The sequence below is a fragment of the Podarcis erhardii genome (genome assembly GCF_964252035.2).
Source record: "Podarcis erhardii genome assembly, chromosome: 16".
NCBI classification, from domain to species: domain Eukaryota; kingdom Metazoa; phylum Chordata; class Lepidosauria; order Squamata; family Lacertidae; genus Podarcis; species Podarcis erhardii.
The window spans coordinates 29115306-29136780 of NC_138514.1; the positions used below are offsets into that span (position 1 = coordinate 29115306).

The following is a 21475-nucleotide window of genomic DNA, read 5'->3' on the forward strand; positions in this document are numbered from 1 at the left end:
TTAGGAGGGCCACTGGTTCCCCGTTCCTGCCCTTAGGGCAAAAGATTCTTGCATGGCAGGGGGTCGGACTGGATGATTCCCTTCCAACTCTATGATTCTAATTAATAAGCCCCTGAATGATTGTAAGAATATATTTAGAAACAAACTTGCAACGCTTCCTTACAATTTGAAAGCTTGGGCAAGTTAGGTGCTCCCTCGTTGCCTTAACCATAACAAATTCCTTCCAGTAGCACCTTAAAGACCAACTAAGTCAGTTCTTGGTATGAGCTTTCGTGTGCATGCACACTTCTTCAGATACACTGAAACAGAAGTTTCCAGACCCTTCTATATAGTGAGAAGGTGGGGAGGGGTATTACTCAGAAGGGTGGTGGGAATGGGTGATTGGCAGATAGCTGTGATGAGCCTGTTGACGACTCTTAACGACTGCAATAGGTCTTACAGGAAAAAGCAAGGGGTGAAAAGGTGAAAAATGGCTTTGTCATGTATAATGAGATAAGAATCCAAGGTCTTTGTTCAGACCAGGTTTCTCCATGGTTTTAAGTTTGGTGATAAGTTGTAATTCAGCAGCTTCTCTTTCCAGTCTATTTCTGAAATTCCTTTGTAGTAAAACAGCTACTTTGAGATCTTGTATAGAATGTCCTGGGAGATTGAAGTGTTCTCCTACTGGTTTCTCTGTCTTGTGATTCCTGATGTCCGATTTATGTCCGTTTATTCTTTGGCGTAAGGTCTGGCCTGTTTGTCCAATATAGAGAGCTTAACCATGTGACTTTAATTCTCATTGGATGACTCCTGGTTTTATAAAGTTTTTTAATACACCTGTGGCTGTGGAGGGAAAAAAAGGATCAATTCTTTTTTCTCCCCCTCCCTCCGTTTTGCGGTTTCCCCAATCTAAATCTAAACATCTACAATGGAAAATAGACAGGAGCTTGTATAGGATTTCGCAAGCTTTGGGTTGTAGGGTGATTCCAATTTATGACATTTTATTTGTGGTGTGATACATTATCTATTGAAATCTGACCTGAGTTTCTTTTTTGAGGGTGGGAAAGCAAGAGGCAAGAGTGCTGCAATTCTGTAGTACCTAATAGGAGAAATCACACCGAATTTGAATAACTAGGCACATGTAGACTTGCACTGTTAGTTGATAATATTTTGCAGTCTTGTTTAATACAACAGGATCCTTTGCTGTTAATATTACTAGGGGCTGTTGTTGTTGTTGCTCACTTCACTCAACAACCCCCTGCCTCCTGGATTCTCCCTACTTTAAACCTGTCCAAACCCACCCCATGGCTTGCTCCAAACTCCTCTCCCGCTCAGCTGTCCCCAAACACCCACCCCCTTCCCTTGCAGATCTTTAAATGCCCAACTGGGGTGGCACACTTCAGAAAGCAGTGCTCCCAATTGCTCTCTGGAGTATCTACTTTTCTTTAAATGTTGTTCCTCCTCAGCAGCTTGCCTGGGCTGCCTGCCATCCAAGCCACTTGCTTGCTCGCCTCCTTGCTTTTTGGTTCCCCCCCTAACAAAAATATAGTGTTATTATTTGTATCTGTTAGCTGCTTTCCTCACAAAAGTGAACCAGCGTGACTTTACAAACCAGTTACAGCAAACACAACCTATAACCCCACCCCCAGTGCAACAATGCAAATAAAAGGCAGGTTTCACAGATCCTGCCCCGCTAAAAGAGGCCACAAGTAGTCAAAAGCCTGTGTAAAAGAGGGCAATATTTTCCTGGTTCCTAAAAATAAAGACAGCGCCAGTTGAGCTTCGCTGGGGAGAGCATTCTGCAGGTGGGGAGCCACCACTAAAAAGGCCTCGAGTGTTGCCTCTCTCCAGACTGTCCTCCTCAGGGACTACACACAGAGAAGGGCCTCGGATTATGAATTCCAGGTCCAGAGCGGTTGCTGTGTGGAGTGATGGTGGCAGCGTTCAAAATTTGTCAAGTGCATTTTGCACCTGGCTATTGCCCACCTGCAAGCAAGTGAAGATGCCTGGGTGCCAGGATAGCACCTCACATCTCCATCTGGAGGTGCATGCCTAGAGATGCTTGGATCTTAACTGTTTTCACACACTAGCAACGCATCCTGTAGAATTCTATCTGCACAATCAGAATAAATTTCAGGGATCAAAAAGTCATACTGAAAAAAACAAGGCTTTTGAGCTGTCTGGCCCCAAGATGTCAACTAGGCATTCTGTCTTGGCGACTAATCCTGGTTTAAGGAGCCATTTGGCGCCTAGCTTATATATCTGAGTTTCTAACCCTGGATGGTAGAGGTACTTTACAGAGGACTGTCCTCTGTGAAATAGAACACTATATATATATCAATATATCAGAGTATGGCTTTGAGTTGTTGACTGTGGGTTAATCGCTTGATTTCTGGCTTTGCTTGATTTGTGGCTGCCTCTTTCTCTCTGTTTTGATGTTGGCTTCTGCAATGCTTTCTTGGCTGTGCTTGATGGAAAGGCTGACTCTAAGCAAGGCCAGATGGGAAAGTGTGTGTGTGTGGGGAGTGATGGCGGTGGCGGTGGCTTTCTGTTGTTTAGTGGTTTATGTTGGATGATGTTGGTGGCCCATCCAGACTCACAAAGGCAGCAACATTCCCTGAAGGGCGCAGAAGAAACAAAGCACAAGGAATGTTGTGTGGAAAGGGAAGAAGAAACGGGTCTTCTTCACGGACAAATAGGTTTGTCTATATTCTATACCTTTAAAACACATTCAAAACACACACACACACACACACAGAGAGAGAGAGAGAGAGAGAGAGAGAGAGAGAGAGAGAATGAATTCTGGGATCTGCAGGGAATTGTAAGTCTGTGAAGCATAAGCTACAGTGCCCAGAATTCTTTGAGGAGAAAAATGTGCTTTGAATGTGCTTTAAAAGTTGTCTTGTCTACACAGCCAGAGTTACTGGATTTGGTGTACTAAACAGGCTAGCAGGTATATTGTGTATTTTCTGTTATGATTTTATAGCTATATCTATATACAGTCATACCTTGGATCCTGAATGCATTGCAAATCGAATGTATTACTCAGGGTAGAGCCTAACAACTCTTGGTGTCCTTAACTGACTACAGTGGTACCTCGGGTTACATACGCTTCAGGTTACAGAATCCAATAACCCAGAAATAGTACCTCGGGTTAAGAGCTTTGCTTCAGGATGAGAACAGAAATCGTGCTCCGGTGGCGCGGCGGCAGCAGCGGGAGGTCCCATTTGCTAAAGTGGTGCTTAAGGTTCAGAACAGTTTCAGGTTAAGTATGGACCTCCGGAATGAAATAAGCACTTAACCTGAGGTACCACTGTACTTAATTCGTTCCAGAGGTCCGTTCTTAACCTGAAGCACCACTTTAAATAATGGGGCCTCCTGCTGCTGCCACGCCGCTGGAGCACAATTTCTGTTCTCATCCTGAAGCAAAGTTCTTAACCTGAAGCACTATTTCTGGGTTAGCGGAGTCTGTAACCTGAAGCGTATGTAACCTGAGGTACCACTGTACAGTTCCCAGGATTCTTTGGGGAGCAGTCATGAGTGTCTGAAGTGGCGTCATAGTGCTTTAAACAGACGGCTTCCACACACACACACACACCCTACCAAAGCCCAGGCTTATTGCCTGAAACTGGGACTGTTGGTCCTTGGTGGTCCTGAAAATGTCTGCATTGTAAATTATGATATTGGGAAGAATTCTGTGACAGTTGCCAAATTCAGCACATGGACAGTTCCTGCCCCCTGCTCACAAAATTGTTGTATCTGCTCAGAGTATACCTATTTGAATTAAGGGACCTAAGTTAGTCATGTCCACAGGGCTCTGAATATGTAAAATTTCACACCTTATGTCTAGCTGGGGTATGAGATGCCTAAAAATGTCCTGTCAATAACTGAGGTGTTAGAACATGAGTTGTCAATCTTTGCACATGCAAGGGGAAAGGATTCATCAATCCACAACAACCCCGATCCACAACGACCCCATTTTCTCTTTCCCCTCCCCCAAGGTGCTGAACACCCCCAGCATAAAATCAATACCTCTTTAGGTTCTCGGCACATAGAAATCTGGGTCATCTGTCTAGACAAGGGAGACTTGGCCTTTAGGTGACTTTCAGAATGACATGGGAGGAGATTGAATACCTCCTGTCCAATCGGTCTGACGGGCATATATCTCTGTGTGTCAACTTACACTGTGAAAATGTTTTTGTGGATTCACTGATATGTAAGCAAACTAGCTCAGTCCCTCTAGAAATTTCACGGCTGCCTTGTCCCACACGTACATTCTGCTCCAACCACTTTGGAGGACACGTGGCTGGTGTCTACTAGGACTGGCAGGGTGGAGCAGTGGGTGGAGCCCAATAGTGTAGTGGCAAATTCAGAAGTGAAGGGTCCCTTCATGATTATCACAGTCACACCCTTCAATTACAGATTCAGGTAGGTAGCTGTGTTGGTCTGACGCACCCGAAATAAAAAATTAAAAAATGGTCAAGTAGTGCCTTAGAGACCAACTAAGTTTGTTCTGAGTATGAGCTTTCGTGTGCACTTCTTCAGGTATTTTTTAATACATTTTTTAATTTGCCTCAATTTCAAACAATGGTTGTTGTAAAATATTGGTTCAATAACGATATGGGAAGTGTATTTAATTTATTTTAATGCATTATTATGCATTATTATTATTACAGTCGTACCTTGGATCTTGAACGCCTTGACTCCTGAACAAATCAGATCCCAAGCATTCCTGTTTTCGAATGTTCTTTTGGAAGCCAAATGCCTGACAGGACTTGCACAGCTTCCGATTGGCTGCAGCAACTTCCTGCAGCCAATCAGAAGCCGTGCTTTGATTTCCGAACGTTTTGAAAGTCAAACAGACTTCTGGAACAGATTCTGTTCGACTTTCAAGGTACAACTGTATATTTGGGTTGCTTTCAAATGGTCCAAAATAGCCTGTGCCAACATGGTACCCTCCAGATGTTTTGGATCTACAACTGGCTGGGATTTCTAGCCCCCAACATCTGGATTGCATTAGGATGGCAATGGCTAGCCTAAATGGTATGATTGCCCTGTTGTGAAGGTTGCATGCTCAAGGTTATATGAAGGTCAGGTGGCTGTTCTGTGCAGGAGAAGGTTGGGCAGGAGACCATACAAGGCTGCCTCCAATACATTGATGCCAAAATCCAGCATCGACTGACTTCTGCGAGTGCAGCTTTCTCGCGATTGTAGTGCAGAGTGTTTGAGGACTGGGACATTCACAGGGAAACTAAAATGTGAGTTTACAAAGCTATTGTACTACCAACCTTATTGTATGCTTGTAAAACATGGACCACTTATAAACACCAGCTCCTCGAAAGAGTCCATATGTGAAGTTTACACATCACTTGGGAAGCCAGGTGAACTAATACCAGTGTACTGGAAGAAGCAAAGATCGCCGGTGTTGAGGCAATGATTCTTCAACATCAACTTCGTTGGACTGGTCATGTTGTGCGGATGCCTGGTTATCGTCTTCCAAAAGCGACTACTCTATTCTGAACTTGGAAAGCGTAATGCTGGTGGTCAACAAAAGAGGTTTAAAGACTGTCTTAAGGCAAATCTCTAAAAATGTAGTATAAACACTAACAATCGGGAAACACTTGCCTGTGAGGGAGCCAATTGGAGAACAGCCTTGACCAAAGGTGTCGTGGACTTTGAAGACGCTCGAACTCAGGCCGTAAGGGAGAAATGTGCTAAGAGGAAGGCACGCTTGGCAAATCCACACCGTGATCAACTCCCTTCCAGAAACCAATGTCCCCATTGTGGAAGGACGTGTGGGTCCAGAATTGGCCTCCACAGTCACTTATGGACTCATTGTTAAAACTGTGTTTATGCAAGATAAAATACTCGGCTGCGAGTGATTGCCAAAGAAGAAGTAGAAGTTCTTTGCTCTGTGGGTAAAGGTGTTCTTGCAGGTATGTGCCTAAGAGAAAACCAGCCTCTAATGTGTATCTCTTCAGGTGAACCAGTGTGCGTGATAGGTTCTGAGGGCTTTTAAAAGCGGGCAAGACAAAGAGATGGAGGAGGAGAGACATGCTGGCATTGATTCGTCTTGGTGGGACCTCAGATCTGGCTGCATTCTTTTGACAATGAAAGAATCCTCCCATTGTGGGCCCAGACTGTATACTTTCCCCAAGAGGATATCGCAGGAAAACAGGCTGCGCTTGGCGGTGACGGGTGTGAGCTGGTAGCTACCTCCTCTCCAGGGGTGAAATGTACCTGCAAACTCACAGAGCTCCTGCTATTCAGGAGCCCGTGGGCAATGGAGAGTTGGTGGTATCTGGGCTGCTGCAAGCCAGCTGTGGATCTATATTGCCACAGTGCTGTCACCTGGGCGACTGAAATGTTTCTGTTTCCAAACTGAGACCTGCTGTGAGTCACTAGGGCTGCATTACTGACACAAGGGAGCTGTCCATAGGTTCAGCCAGCTACCTGCAACTTATCTTGCTCTCCCTGTTTTTCTGAAACTAGAGGCACATCTACACTATGCATTTAGAGCAGCATCATACCACATCAAGCAGTCATGGCTTCCCCTCCCCTAAGAATGCAGGTAGTTCCTACCTGGAAGAAACCCCCAACCAGCCTCCCCCAACCTGGTGCTCTCCAGGTGTGTTGAAAGTACAACTCCTGTTGGTCCCAAAGCCAAAATGACTGACAGGAGTTGTATTTATTATTGTATGTATTTCATTTACAGTGGTACATTTACAGGTACCATACGCTTCAGGTTACAGACTCCGCTAACCCAGAAATAGTGCTTCAGGTTAAGAACTTTGCTTCAGGATAAGAACAGAAATCGTGCTCCGGCGGCGCAGCGGCAGCAGGAGGGCCCATTAGCTAAAGTGGTGCTTCAGGTTAAGAACAGTTTCAGGTTAAGAACAGACCTCCAGAACGAATTAAGTACTTAACCCGAGGTACCACTGTATATCCCAGCTTTTTCTTTCAGGAGCTCAAGGTGGTGGCCTGCATGGTTCTTGCTCTCCTCATTCACAACAACCCTGTGAGGTAGGTTCTGAGAGGCAGTGGCCTGGCCCAAGGTCACCCAGTGAGCTTTGTGGCTGAGTGAGGATTTGCACCCTGGACCGACACTCTAACCACTACACCACACTGGCTCTCTTGTAGTCCGAAACCTCTGAAGGGCACAAGAATAGGGAAGGCTGTCCTGGGAGATTGTGAAATTGAGAACCAATTTAGTGGCTAGTGACTCAGGAGACAGCTTTGGGATGGGCAAGGGTCCTTTCTCCACTCAGCAGCTGAAGCTGCAGAAAAGTACTGTATTTTACCGTGTGTAAGACGCCCCCATGTATAAGGCGAACCCTATTTTTTGTGTGCCTCAAATTAAGAAATAATTAATTGCAACATTCCGTGTATAAGACGATCCCCAATTTTAAACTTACATTTTTTTTTGGGGGGGGGGAAATATAGTCTTATACACAGAAAAATACAGTAAATTTTGTGCCGCTGCTGCTATGTGTGTTTGAAATATTTCAAGGGGTTCCCCCACCCCAATCATTTCTGATTTTTTGTTGTGGATTTGGTTGTTTGCTACTTTGATCAGCCTTATTTACTAGAAATGCACTTAAGCAGGGTTGCCATACGTCCGAAATTGCTGGACGTAGCTGGAATACGGCAGTTGGAAGCAGTGTCCGGGTGGAAACCATTTAAAGCACGATGAAACCACTTGAAACAGGCATAGCTTTCCCCAAAGAATTCTGGGACCTGTAGTTTGTTAAGGGTGCTGAGAGTGCTGAGGAGACGCACCGTCTCTCCCTCTGAATGGTTTCATAACCAGTCCTTCTTTCCAGGGAACTCTGGGAACTGTAGCTCTCTGAGGGGAACTCCTTGTTGTTGTTGTTTAGTCGTTTAGTCATGTACGACTCTTCGTGACCCCATGGACCAGAGCACGCCAGGCACTCCTGTCTTCCACTGTCTCCCGCAGTTTGGTCAGGCTCATGTTTGTAGCTTCGAGAACACTGTCCAACCATCTTGTCCTCTGTCGTCCCCTTCTCCTTGTGCTCTCCATCTTCCCAACATCAGGGTCTTTTCCAGGGAGTCTTCTCTTCTCATGAGGTGGCCAAAGTATTGGAGCCTAAGCTTCAGGATTTGTCCTTCCAGTGAGCACTCAGGGCTGATTTCCTTCAGAATGGATCGGTTTGATCTTCTTGCAGTCCATGGGACTCTCAAGAGTCTCCTCCAGCACCATAATTCAAAAGCATCAATTCTTCGGCAATCAGCTTTTTTTATGGTCCAGCTTTCACATCCATACATCACTACTGGGAAAACCATAGCTTTTACTATACGGACCTTTGTTGGCAAGGTGATGTCTCTACTTTTTAAGATGAGGGGAACTCCTAACAACTCTTAACAAAATACAGTTCCCAGGATTTTTTAGGCAAAGCCATGTCCATTTAAGCGGTATAGCCTTGAACTTGTAGTCTTAAGTGGTGCTTCCCTGTTCTGCATTTCTTTTGGTGCACCAAGCCATTACATTGTTTCTATGTCTGGCTGGTGGATCTTGAGGTAGATTCCCACAAACCTCAAGTCTGCCCATTTCTTTCCTCCAGTCCCTGGTACCTTGCAGGCTTGTGACCTGAAAGACAGAGCCTGAGGGATTTCCACGTTGGCCCGTTGCAGCAAAACCAGAAAAGATAAGATTTATTGTGGTATCAACTTTCTTGGAGTAGCGCCCGTTTTGTCAGGTGTGCTGGGCTTCTTCCTTAGCTGACTGATTTATAAAGACAAATGTCACCAGTAGCAGAATGTCCAGGATGCCAGCCAGCCAGCCAGCCAACCATTCCATGCCCTTTCTCAGGATACTTCATTCCATTCTGCCTAGTTTTATGTCCCGTTGTCCCAGCCACCCACCCCAGCTAACCGTCATTCTGTGACCAGTCAGCATACTCAGTCTTCATGGGCTCTTTGGGGGATTTTCTCCCCCTAAAGATTTTTCTGCACTTCTGCAGGCTTTGAGTTTAGCTGGGTGTGCTGATCTCCTCCTTTTTGTACATGGAAGGGACCTTTTTAGCTGCATAAGATCCCACACTCAGAGAATAAGTTTGCTATTAGCACGTAAGATCATTGCTAGGTAATAACAACTATTATGCAATTGCAGCTGTATAGAACACAAATACCGTGTTCCTAGTTCTGCTTTTGCTAACTTAATACATATTTAAAGAAAGAGAGAGAGAGAGAACCTGGGTTCAGGTTGAGTTAATTGACAACAACAACATCTTGCAGTTGCCCCATTGGCTACCTGCACAGATCCTCATTCTTTCTAGCCACCGTGTCATCCTGGCTTGTCATGCAGATGCAAAGCTTATTCCATTCGCTTCAAATTCAGAACTATGACAGTTGCATAACACCAAAGGGCATCAAAGTTTCTTATCTCCTTTGAACACGTCAAACAAAATTTTGAATCTGCAAGCGCCTCTTCCTTTCAGAAGATGTTACCGTCTTCTACTTGGCGTAATGAGGTCTCCTTTGAAAGCAAAGGGCTCAACAGTTTCATCAGTGGAAAATGCTGTCCTGCCCAGGGTGCAGAGGATTGAAAAATGTTGCTTATTCATGCAGAGACTGAAGTCAGATTCCCCATTTCCCAAACAGAGGAATTTTCTGTTTGTTTGTTTTTAAGCAGGGGATGGGGAAATTGCCACCTTCCATCTGTTTTGGGATCACAGATCCCATCATCCCTGCATATTGGCCATGTTGGCTGGGGCTGATGGGAGTTGGAGACTGACGCCATCCAGAGGGCTATAGGTTCCCCACTCCATTTTCAATTCTGCCTTGTTCCGTTGCTGCAATGCTTTGCAGTAGCTTTAGAAATTTTCCTTGCCTGGGGAAGGACCTTAGCTCAGTGGCAGATCCTCTGCTTTGCATGCAGGATGTCAAGAAGTGAGCTGGCAGTAAATCACACTGTTCAAAGTTGAAGTTAACTCTTTATTAGCAAGAGCACGTCCTGCACAGACCTGGTGGAGTGTCAGGCATAATGAACACTGCAGCTCATCCCTGCTAGCTCTTGCCCCATGAATCAGTTGCCGAGACTGAAAGTCCCCACCTCCCCACAGCCATCTAGGTCTCCTCCTCTCCAGGGATTTCCCCCAAGCAATCAGAAACTGTGCCTACATACAGCCTGCCACTACTCCGCCCTTTTCATGCCTCTTCTGGTTCTGGGAGACAGTGGGAAGGGGAGCTTGTCACGGCAGGAGGCAGAGACACTCGTGACTCTTCACTAGCCTGCCTCATCTCTGCCTCATTGCCTCTCTCCTCCAAACCTCCTGCTTCAGTGTCTACCTCTGATTCTGGAATCTCTCTGCCAGCTCCTGTTACCTCCTCAGCTTCCCACACACCCTCTTCCCAGTTTTCTCCCTCTGTCCCCTCATTGTCGTTCCACTCCCCCCAGCAGTGGCGTTCGGTGCAATATTTCACAGGGGAACAGTTGGGGCCAGAGGTGCTAGCTTACAAGGGGCGTGGGGGTTGATGTCATGTGTGTAATGTTGCGACATCACATGCGTGAGCTTCGCGCCTCCCTCCCGAAGCTGGGCAGAAGCTTCCTGGGCTTTGGGAAGGAGGCATCAGGGAAACATTTAGGGAGTTAGCATAGTCCCCTTAGTCCAGTGGCCACACGCCACTGCTTCCAGGCTCTGAGCCTTCTTCCCTTGGGGATTCCACATTCCTTTGCATCCAGCAGGAGATGCAGGAGGTCCCAGTCTCAACCCCCAGCATCCCTAGGTAGGGCTGGGAGTGTCCCCTGCCCGAAAGCCTAGATAGCAGCTGCCAGTCAGTGCAGACAGTCCTAAGCTAGGTGGACCAATGAGCTAACTTGGGTGCCCTGTGTTCCCAAACCCTGAAAGCTGCAGTTAGTGCTCATAAACACCACTTGTCTTCATTATCCTGGCACAGTTCCCATTGCACATTAAACCCTGAGGCAGCCTGTTCTACTGCACAACTAGCTTGTGTCATTAGGAAGTTCCTCCTAACGTTTCACCAAGATCTTCTTCCCCGCAATTTCCAGCTGCTGGGAGAGTCCACAGAGAACAAGTCTGCTCCTGCATGACAGTCCGTCAGATGTTTGGAGGCAGCTATCATGGCACTCCCTTTATCTTATCTTCCCCAAGCATTCATGGGCCTTTGCTTGTCCTGATCTTCCTTCCAGCAGTGCTTTTCTGCACACAAAGCCACAGAAGGAAAAAGTGCAGAGTAATCCTCTGGAGAACTTGGTAATGCTGTTTTGAGCCTGTATGCACTACACATTTAAAGCAGCATCTTTAAACAGCCATGGCTTCCTGCAGAGAATCTTGGGAACTGTGGTTTGTTCAAGCTACAGTTCCCAGGATACTCTGCAGGAAGTCATGGCTGTTAGGAGGCCTCTCAGAGAGCTTCAATTCCCAGAGTTCCCTGGGAAGAGGGATTGGCTATTAAACCCACTCCGAGATTTGTAGCTGTGTTTGGAGAACAGGGGTCTCCCATCAACTTTCAGCAACCTTATCAAAGTACGCTTCCCAGGATTCTTTGCAAGAAGCCATGACCATTTAAAGTGGTACAATACTATTTTAATGTCCCAAATGTTGGTGCCTTAGTAAGCACCCTTTTCCTTCCACATTTCTGCAAGTAAAGCAAGGTAGAGACTTAACAAAAATTAAATGAAGGCTAAGCTTTCAAGGAGCCATCCTGGAATATCTTGTAGGGGAGGGGAGTTCCCACATAGAACCCTCTTCATGTGATTACAGCCCCGGCTAACAAACAATTCAAGGAATCTGATTTTCAAAGTTGTTTTCTGGAAACAGTGTTACAGTGGTACCTCGGGTTAAGTACTTAATTCGTTCTGGAGGTCCATTCTTAACCTGAAACTGTTCTTAACCTGAAGCACCACTTTAGCTAATGGGGCCTCCCGCTGCTGCCGCACCGCCGGAGCATGGTTTCTGTTCTCATCCTGAAGCAAAGTTCTTAACCTGAAGCACTATTTCTGGGTTAGCGGAGTCTGTAACCTGAAGCATCTGTAACCTGAAGCGTATGTAACCCAAGGTACCACTGTATAACATTCAGGGTAAGGTTATTTGTTGTTGTTGTTTTGCCTTCTGCAGGCTGTGTACAGTACACACTATGAAGAAGAATTCTGGGTGCTGTAGTTTGTTAAAGGCTGCTACAGTTGTACCTTTGGGTGCGAACGGGATCCGTTCCAGAGCCCCGTTCGCATCCTGAAGCGAACGCAACCTGCGTCTGCGCGTGTGTGGGTCGCAGTTTGCCGCTTCCGCGCATGCACGTGAGGTCATTTTGAGCGTCTGCGCATGTGCAAGTGGCGAAACCCGGAAGTAACGTGTTCTGTTACTTCTGGGTTGCTATGGAGCGTAACCTGAAAACACTCAGCCTGAAGCATATTTAACCCGATGTATGACTGTAGGAATTATAGCTCTGTGAGGGGTAAGCTACAATGCCCAGAAGTCTTTGAAGGGGGTGGGGAAAATATGCTTACAGATATATAGCATGTGCACAGCTGCTTCTTTCAGAGTGCTAGAGAAGCAGTCTCTGCTCCAAGTGGCCTACAATCTGTCATTCAACATGGGGAATTCAGCTGAAGGAAATTAACTCATGTGCTGTTATTTTTAAAGGTGTGTGTGTGTGTATAAAATCACTATAGTGGATGCAGACTCTGGATTTCTGAACCTCTTTAAAACCAGCAGATTGTATCAGTAGTGTTGCACATTTTGCAAAATGGCATTGGGACTTACTAGATTACTCTTTTCCACATTGGTCTCTCTCCTCCCCACAGTCAGTGTGTGTGTTTGCAGGCACTGTTGAGAGCAATTTTTTCCCCTCCAAAGGGTTTTTAGAAAGCTAGAATTCCTCCCTGAGCAAGTCTGTGCAAAAGTGCCTTTTATTGCCCAAAGCCCTTCTGCAGCTACTTTGACATTGTCTCATGCTATCCCACTTCCTGTTTAAGAAAGAGAGAGGGAGGGTGGGGGGGGGGAGAGAGAGAGAAGAGAAGAGAGGAGAGGAGAAAGGGGTGGGAGTGGAGAATCCATTCCTCTTGCAGACACATCCCAATTCAATCTGCAGTGAATCACACAGCTGGTTCCCTGCCAGAGAGCACAGAGCCGAAGGGGCAGAGGAGGAGCAACTGCCCGAGAGAGTACATTTCTTTCGGGATTCTGGAGCCATTGACTTAACACACAAATGCACAGGAACCTCTGCACACGAGGTAAGCAGACCGACCCTCTCCGGCTTTCCCGAATAACGGGCAGGAGCTCTGAAGGAGAACTGACTGTGTCCCTTTCACATTCAAAAATCTCCTGCTTCTTCCAGAGGAGTTCAGACATCTCCTGGCAAGTTGTCCCGAAGTTCTGGCCTCTGTTCAGGGACAATTTGCTGCCTCAGAACCTGGCACCCTCTTGCTGGCATCCTGTTGTAAGAGTTGAAGAGTTAAGCCAATCCCCCCCCTTTATGTCTTAGAAGCAGTTCTGTTGGGGAGGTAAGTGGGGGGGGTGTGTCACTTTGAGTTCCGCTCATTCTGTCTTGCGTCTGTGCCATGACCCAGAGTTAACTCAGTGGTGCTTGTGGCTTGAAGACAATAGGGAATGGCCGCTGGCTTGGGTGACTTTAGAAGGGGGCCTGATAAATTAATGGAGAATAAATGGCTACCATTTTTTATCTTTATTATACAATATTTACTCAAATCTGACGTTCACCTTTCTTGGCCAAATCACATTGCGAAAATTAAGGTGTGCATTAGATTCGATGGCACACTTACATTCACCAGCAGATACTTTTTTTGGTTTCTAGGTTCTGAAAATTGAGGTGCGCATTAGATTCGATGGCGCATTAGACTTGAGTAAATATGGTACTTATGTATCCCGCATTTTCCTCCCAAGGTGCTCACTGTCCTCTTCTTCCCCATTTTATCCTCACAAGAACCCTGTGAGGTAGGTTAGGCTGAGAGATGGTGGTTGTGCTTTGTGGCTGAGTGGGGATTTGAACTCTGGTCTCCCAGGGCCTAGTAACCAGCTCTGTAACCACTAGGCAAGATTGGTATGGTATGTCCCTCCAGTCCTTCTGAGTAAACGGCCAGTTTGAAGAGGAACAGCCCTGGATTTATTGGGCCTGTCATTTTGGCCTGGCTGCTGCAAGGAGTCCATGAGAAACAGGTCCCGTCCACACTGTACATTGAAAGCATGTGACTTTCACTTAACATGGGAACTCTAGTTTAAGGGTATTGTGAATTGTAGCTCTTTGAGCGGGTGAACTACGGTTCCCAGGATCCTCTGGGGAAAGCTGTATGCATTGACTGTATGGTGTGCATGTGCCAAAAGTTTTTCGAGAGAGGTTTTAAATTGTCGCTTTGATGCTCTGATTTGATCCTCGGTTTTATTTACTGTTTTGGCTTTTTTATCCTTTAATTGCTTGGTGGTTGTTTTTAATCCTTGATTCTGGTTTTTGGCTTACTGCGCTTACCGTGTGCATACATAGAGTTTTCAGTGCATTATACCCAGTGCTATTCCTTCTCAGAGTAGACACATTGGAATAGTGGACATGACGTAACTTAGAATCGCAGAATTGTAGAGCTGGAAGAGGGTCCCAAGGCTCATCTAATCTGACCCTCTGCAATGCAGGAATCACAGCTAAATAATCCATGACAGATAACAATCGAACCTCTGCTTAAAAACCTCCCATGAAGGACAGTCCACAACCTTCCAAGGGAGACTGTTCCACTGATGAACAGCTCTTACCATCAAAAAGTTCTTCCTAATGTTTAACCACAATCTCATTTCTTATTATTTGAACTCTCTGGCTTGGGTCTTCCCCTCTGGAGCAGCAGAAAGCATGCTTCGTCTATCTTCCATGTGACAGCCCTTCAGATATTTGAAGATGGCTGTCATATCACCTCTCAGTCTTCTCTTCTCAACCGTTCCTCATAAGGCTTAGTTGCCAGACCCTTCATCATCTTGGTCACCTTCCTCTGCACACGTTCCAGCTAACCAATATCCTTAAATTCTGGTGCCCCAAACTCGGCACAGTCCTCCAGGTATAGTCTGAGCAAGGCAGAACAGAGTGGGACTATTACTTCCCTTGATCAGGACGCTATACTTCTGTTGTTGCAGCCTATAGTAGCAATTATTATTATTATTAGACATAAAGCATATATAAAAACATAACAAAACATTAAACATTAAAAACTTCCCTATGTAGGGCTGCCTTCGGATAACAGCCGCCACCAACACAACAATTTCATTATGTATACCCTGCCCACTCTGGGCAAGTTCCAGCATATATAAAAACGTAATAAAATGACAAACATTAAAAACTTCTCAATATAGATGTCTTCGAAAGGTTGTATAGTCCAGTGTTTCCCAACCTTTTTTGGGCAAAGGCACACTTGTTTCATGAAAAAAATCTCGAGGCACACCACCATTAGAAAATGTTTAAAAAATTAACTCTGTGCCTATATTGACTATATATACAGTGGTGCCCCGCAAGACGAATGCCTCGCAAGACTGAAAACCCGCAAGACGAAAGGGTTTTCCGTTTTTTTGAGGCACTTCGCAAGATGAATTTCCCTATGGGCTTGCTTCGCAAGAAGAAAGCCTATAGGGAAATCTCCAGGGACCTCTTTTAAATGCTGGCGGTGGGGAGCAAAGCCTTCCCCCCCCTCCGGCCTTCAGAAGAGGTCCAGGAAGGCCGGCGGGGGCCGAAAGGCTTTGCTCCCCACCGCCAGCATTTTAAAAGCAGTCCGGGATAGCAGGGAAGCGCTTCCCGCTATCCTGGACGGCTTTTGAAGGCAGGCGGGGGGAGCAAAGACTTTTGTTCCCCCGCCCGCCTTCAGAAGAGGTCCAGGACCTCTTCTGAAGGCTGGCAGGGGGCAAAAGTCTTTGCTCCCCCTGCCTGCCTTCCCGGGAGAGCGTAGAAACGCAGCACGTTTCTCCTCTGTCCCGGACGGCTTTTGAAGGGGGGGAGCAAAGACTTTCCGCTCTCCCGGGAAGGCAGGCACGGGGGAGCAAAGACCTTTGCCCCCCGCCCGCCTTCAGAAGAGGCCCTGGACCTCTTCTGAAGGCGGGCGGGGGGCGAAAGTCTTTGCTCCCCTCTGCCTGCCTTCAAAAGCTGTCCGGGACAGCGGAGAAACACGCTGCGTTTCTCCGCTCTCCCGGGAAGGCAGGCAGGGGGGAGCAAAGAGGTCCTGGACCTCTTCTGAAGGCGGGCGGGGGGCAAAAGTCTAATTCTAATTTCAATGAGTGTGCCCTCCCACGGCACACCAGGCAACGTCTCGCGGCACACTAGTGTGCCGCGGAACACCAGTTGGGAAACACTGGTATAGTCACTTATCTCCTTGACGTCAGATGGGAGGGTGTTCCGCAGGGTGGGTACCACAAGTGAGAAGGCCTTTTTTTGCTGCTGCATCACACTTGTGGTCTACTAAGACCCCTAGATCGTTTTCACATATACGACTAGTAAACCAGGTGCCCCCCATCCTATATATGTGCATCTGGTTCATCCTGCCTATTTGTCCCCACTGAAGTTCATGTTGTTAGTTTTGGCCCAGTTCTCCATTCGCTTAAGGTCATTTTGAATCCTGATTCTGTCTTCTAAGATAGTGGTTCTCAAAGAGTTGGCAGGAGAGTGTGGTGGGAAGATTCAAGGACAATCAAATCAACGTATAAACATTTCAGTATTGTAAAGTACTGTATATACCGTATTTACTTGAGTCTAATGGACCGGGACACGGGTGGCACTGTGGGTTAAACCACAGAGTCTAGGACTTGCCGATCAGAAGGTCGGCGGTTCGAATCCCCGCGACGGGGTGAGCTCCCATTGCTCGGTCCCTACTCCTGCCAACCTAGCAGTTCAAAAACACATCAAAGTCCAAGTAGATAAATAGGTACCGCTCCGGCGGGAAGGTAAACCGAATTTCTGTGCGCTGCTCTGGTTCTTCAGAAGCGGCTTAGTCATGCTGGCCACATGACCCAGAAGCTGTACGCCGGCTCCCTCGGCCAATAAAGCAAGATGAGCGCCGCAACCCCAGAGTCGGCCACGACTGGACCTAATGGTCAGGGGTCCCTTTACCCTTTACCTTTAATGCACCATTGAATCTAAAGTGCCCCTGAATTTTCAGAACCTTGAAACCAAAAAAAGTATTTGCTGGTGAATGTAAATGTGCCATTAAATCTAATGCGCACCTAAATTTTCGCAACGTAATTTGGCCAAAAAAAGTTGAGCATTAGATCCAAGTAAATACGGTATATATTTTTTAATTTGCAGAATATTGATAGATAGCTTTTCAAAATGAAAGGATGAGAATTGGCTGTTCTTCTACAGTTGTTCACAACATACTGTTGTGAACAGCGATTTTCAACTCTGACGAATATGAAAGACCAGAAAAGAGAAAGGCTTCTTTGTGTTGATGAGGAGATGACAGTTTGTTTGTCTCAAATTAGACCTAATATAAATGAGATTACCCAGCAAAAGCAAGCTCACTCTAATTGAATTTGTATACAGTACATACTTAAGAGTCCTGTTTATAATTATATTTTGGGAATGATGCATGTTTTTATGTAGCTGCACTGGATGTCCCATGATCATATTATAAAGTAGTTGTGTTCTGTGATATAAATCACCACTAGGAGTTGTTTTTTTCTTTTTCCAATGTATGTATTATCAGTAAAAAAAATTGTTGTGGCATGAGCAAATTTTTATTCTGAAAGTGTGGCCCTTAGAAAGAAGTTTGAGAACCACTGCTCAAAGGGATTAGCTACCCCTGCCAGTAGCTTCATGGAACCATTAATTTCAGTGGGTCTACTCTGAGTAAAATGTATCTGCAGAAACCCAGCATTTGCAGATGTGACTTGTTGGATATCAAGTGTCTTATAAGTTGTGCTTTGCAAAACCCTTTTGGCCATAAGCGAGGAAAGTTTGACCTGACCAAATTAAAGTCTTGCCTTTTGTACGGTTCTTGGGGAAACGCCTCCGCAATGGTCCAGCCCAGAGATGGGGAACTCGTGGTCCTCCCAGATATTGTTGGACTACAACTCCCATCATCCCTGACCATTGGCCTTGCCGACTGGGTCTGATGGGAGCTGGAGGACCACACAGGATCCCTATCCTTCTTCTGCCTTGTGCTTGTGCGTGAACCTGGTGTTAACAAAGTCAATATTTTTAAAGGACCATAAAAGCAGGAATGGCAGTAGCTGAGAGACAGGAAGTAATTAAGGCATGAGTCGGGGATTTTGGCGTAAGCTGAGCTGGTGGGGGAGACTTTTGGCAGCGTTTCACTTAGTAGCGGCTGATGTAGGGGGGTAGGGAAATGCTTGCCAGGCCAGATTGAGAGAATCCCGACACAGTTTGTCCTTAATGCATCTTGCTCTGAGAAGTCCCGAGCATAGCAGGACACAGGATTTGACTGCCTTTGGATGAGAGAGCCACAGAGATGCAAGGTGTTTTCTGGGAAATCTCCTTTGCGTGCTAAAGTAGAAATGGAACAGCATGGGAGTCGGTCCTACTCCTAAACTGCGTGGTAGGGTCTCAGAAGCTCTGCATCGGCTTCCTAAAGAGTACATGTTTGTGTCCTGGTGGCCAGTGAGCTTCTGGGCCCAATTCAAAGCGCTGGTTTTGACCCATAAATCTTATACAGCTCGAGACTGCCTCTTCTCACGTGAACCAACCCCCGACCTTGCTATTGTCATCAGTTTAGAGGACACAAGAACAGGCCTTTTCAGTAGTGGCTCACCTGGTACCATCATTATAAAGCTTTAGGCGCCAGGCCCAAACATTTCTTTGTCGCCAGACTTTTTAATTATCTGTGGCCTCCTTGAGTGGGGGGGGGGAGGGATGTTTTAATCCTGCCTTTTAAAAATGTGGATGCTTTTTAGATTTGCCTATGATGGTTTTAACAGGTGTGTTTTTATTTATTGTTGCAAGTTGCTTTGGGTTGCATTGGCAAAAAGAGAGAACGACAAATAAGTAGAACAAATAAGTACAGACTCCAAGGCTGTGCCTCAGTTTCTAGCTAGAAACTCCCCAAAGCATGCTCCTCGTTCCAATTTTATGGAGATTTTCTCCATCCTGTACTGTTCTTAAGGCATTACCTTCTATGGATTTTCCCCAAATCTCCTAACTATAGAACCCCATTGATCATCTCCTAATTAGCCAACTGAAAGGTAAAGTTAAAGGACCCCTGACCATTAAGTCCAGTCGCGGACAACTCTGGCGTTGCGGCGCTCATCTTGCTTTACTGGCCGGGGAAATCGATGTTTGTCCACAGACAGTTTTTCCGGGTCATGTGGCCAGCATGACTAAACCACTTCTGGCGAACCAGAGCAGTGCACGGAAACACTGTTTACCTTCCCACTGGAGCGGTATCTATTTATCTACTTGCACTTTGACGTGCTTTCGAACTGCTAGGTTGGCAGGAGCTGGGACCGGGCAACAGGAGCTCACCCCATTGCAGGGATTCGAACTGCCAACTTTCTGATTGGCAAGCACTAGGCTCTGTGGTTAGACCACAGCGCCACCCCCAAAAGCAATTGTTGTTCAGCATCTGTAACGCCACGTTGTTTTGGATGTAATGCCGAACTCTTGTTCATTACTATGGGAACAAGCCCTCTGCTTCATTTGCTCCTTTCAATGCACGGCTAAATTAACTTCTGGTTTAGGCAAACCATTGTCCGCCAGACTATGAAACCTGTAAATACTTGTTTGCACAAACCTCAGTTGGACATCATAGGAAATCTTGGTTTATCGTGATGTCAATGCGCCACTGTAAAGCCTTACTCCTCCTCTGGGGCGACTGCTTGGAGTCATTTGGAAGCTCTGGCTTCCTTTTTTGAATAACCACAGCTTGTTGGGTGGTTTTGACACCCAACCAAGTGTGGAGAACTGTAGGTTGTTTGGAACAAGCCACTTTCAAACCATGGTTTCAGAAGCTGACTTGCTTCATGCATTCCCTAACCTGATGCCTTCTAAGTGCTTTTTTTCTGGGGGGCACAGAGGTACGCATACCCCTAAACATTTTGTGAATCTAACAGGAGAAGAAACTAATTATTTTTTAAATTTTTATTTTCTTCTCTAGTACGGTGAATTGTCCGTTCCGTTGCTACTCCTGATGGCGGCCTCATTTCCTGTCACAGTGTTCCTGTCAATGGTGATTTTCTTGAGTCAAAATGAGAGTACCCCAAACATATTTTTTTTTTAGAAAAAAAAGCACTGCTTCTAGTTGATTTCGATGCCCATCAGTGCCAACCACAACATGGCCAGCGGTCAGGGAAGGCGGGAGCTGGAGCTATTTCACACACACTTTTATTCCACTTACAATTTTTCCTGTAGCTGGTATTTTCTTTCTCCTTCCCCTGATTTTTTCTCTTTGGGTGCCTTTCTTCTCCCCTCCAGGTCTCCAAAGATAGATGAAGGGGTCCGTTGCCTAGATGCCTGACATTGTGACGCCAAGTCCTCAGCTGGCAGTTCGACCGAATTCCTTGGGTTGAGCCACGGACCTGGGCCAGCATGCTGAAACCAAGTGGACTTAAAATTCCCGGGAGGGCTGGGAAGCACTCCAGCCCCGTGGGACGCCCTGGCGGGACAGCAGCCGCCGCCACCACCTCCACCACTGCCTCCACCACCACAAAAGAAGGTAAGGAACAGCGTCTGGCCACAGCAGAGATTTGAACGGGGGATTTGTGGCTGCCATATTGGTTTTCCAACAAAAGGCGTTGGGTCAGTGATGGCCAAACTTGGCCCTCCAGCTGTTTTGAGACTACAGTTCCCATCATCCCTGACCACTGGTCCTGTTAGCCAGGGATGATGGGAGTTGTAGTCCCAAAACAGCTGGAGGGTCAAGTTTGGCCATCACTGCATTAGGTGGTCCATGAGGAAGGGACCTTTCTAATGTGTCTGCGTTGTGTCCTCTCATTTTTTGATACTTCTTTAACTGAAAACATGTGATTTTATAACAGAGTGAATTTAAAAAAAAAAAAAAACATAAAGGGAAAACATGCACACAGAGAAGGAACAAAACTTGGAAGCTGGATGAATAAAAATAATAATACAGTCATAACTTGGATCCTGAACGCCATGTGAGTTGGACATTTTGGCTCCCAAACACCACAAACCCAGAAGTGAGTGTTCCGGTTTGCAAACATTCTTTGGAACCCGAATGTCTGATGTGACTTCTGTGGCTTCCGATTGGTTGCAGGAGCTTCCTGCAGCCAATTGGAAGCCGCACCTTGGTTTCCAAATGTTTTGATAGTTGAACAGACTTCCGGAACAGATTCTGTTCGACTTCTGAGGTACCACTGTAATTTCAGATATTGGAGAGTTGTAACATTTTTTGTGTGTGTGTGACATGAAAAGAGGGGGGAAAGAAAAAATGGGGGGAGAAAGAATACCCATATACAGTACAAAAAACAAAAAACAACCTTTGTAGCATAACCTTTAAAGTAATTGTGTCGTCTATAAATATCGGGATGTTCTCCTCAAGGTCATTTGATATTCTCACTTGGCA

The 21475-nt window shown here is 46.1% G+C and overlaps 1 protein-coding gene across 5 annotated transcripts in view; it reads left to right on the forward strand.

Moving 5' to 3' along the window:
• Window positions 1–21475, forward strand: part of CLIP2 (CAP-Gly domain containing linker protein 2) — a 77868-nt gene that overhangs the window by 2427 nt on the left and 53966 nt on the right. For 3 of the 5 annotated variants that reach the window (XR_014151831.1, XM_081843481.1, XM_081843484.1), the window contains exon 2: window positions 20365–20605. Coding sequence is in view for 4 of the 5 variants with exons in the window: in XM_081843481.1 (XP_081699607.1) it covers window positions 20479–20605 (127 nt within the window). In the remaining variant the exon portion in view is untranslated. Of the gene's footprint in view, window positions 1–5893; window positions 5916–13037; window positions 13193–20364; window positions 20606–21475 lie in introns of those variants that run through there. The other 2 variants (XM_081843483.1, XM_081843482.1) reach the window with 2 other exon arrangements.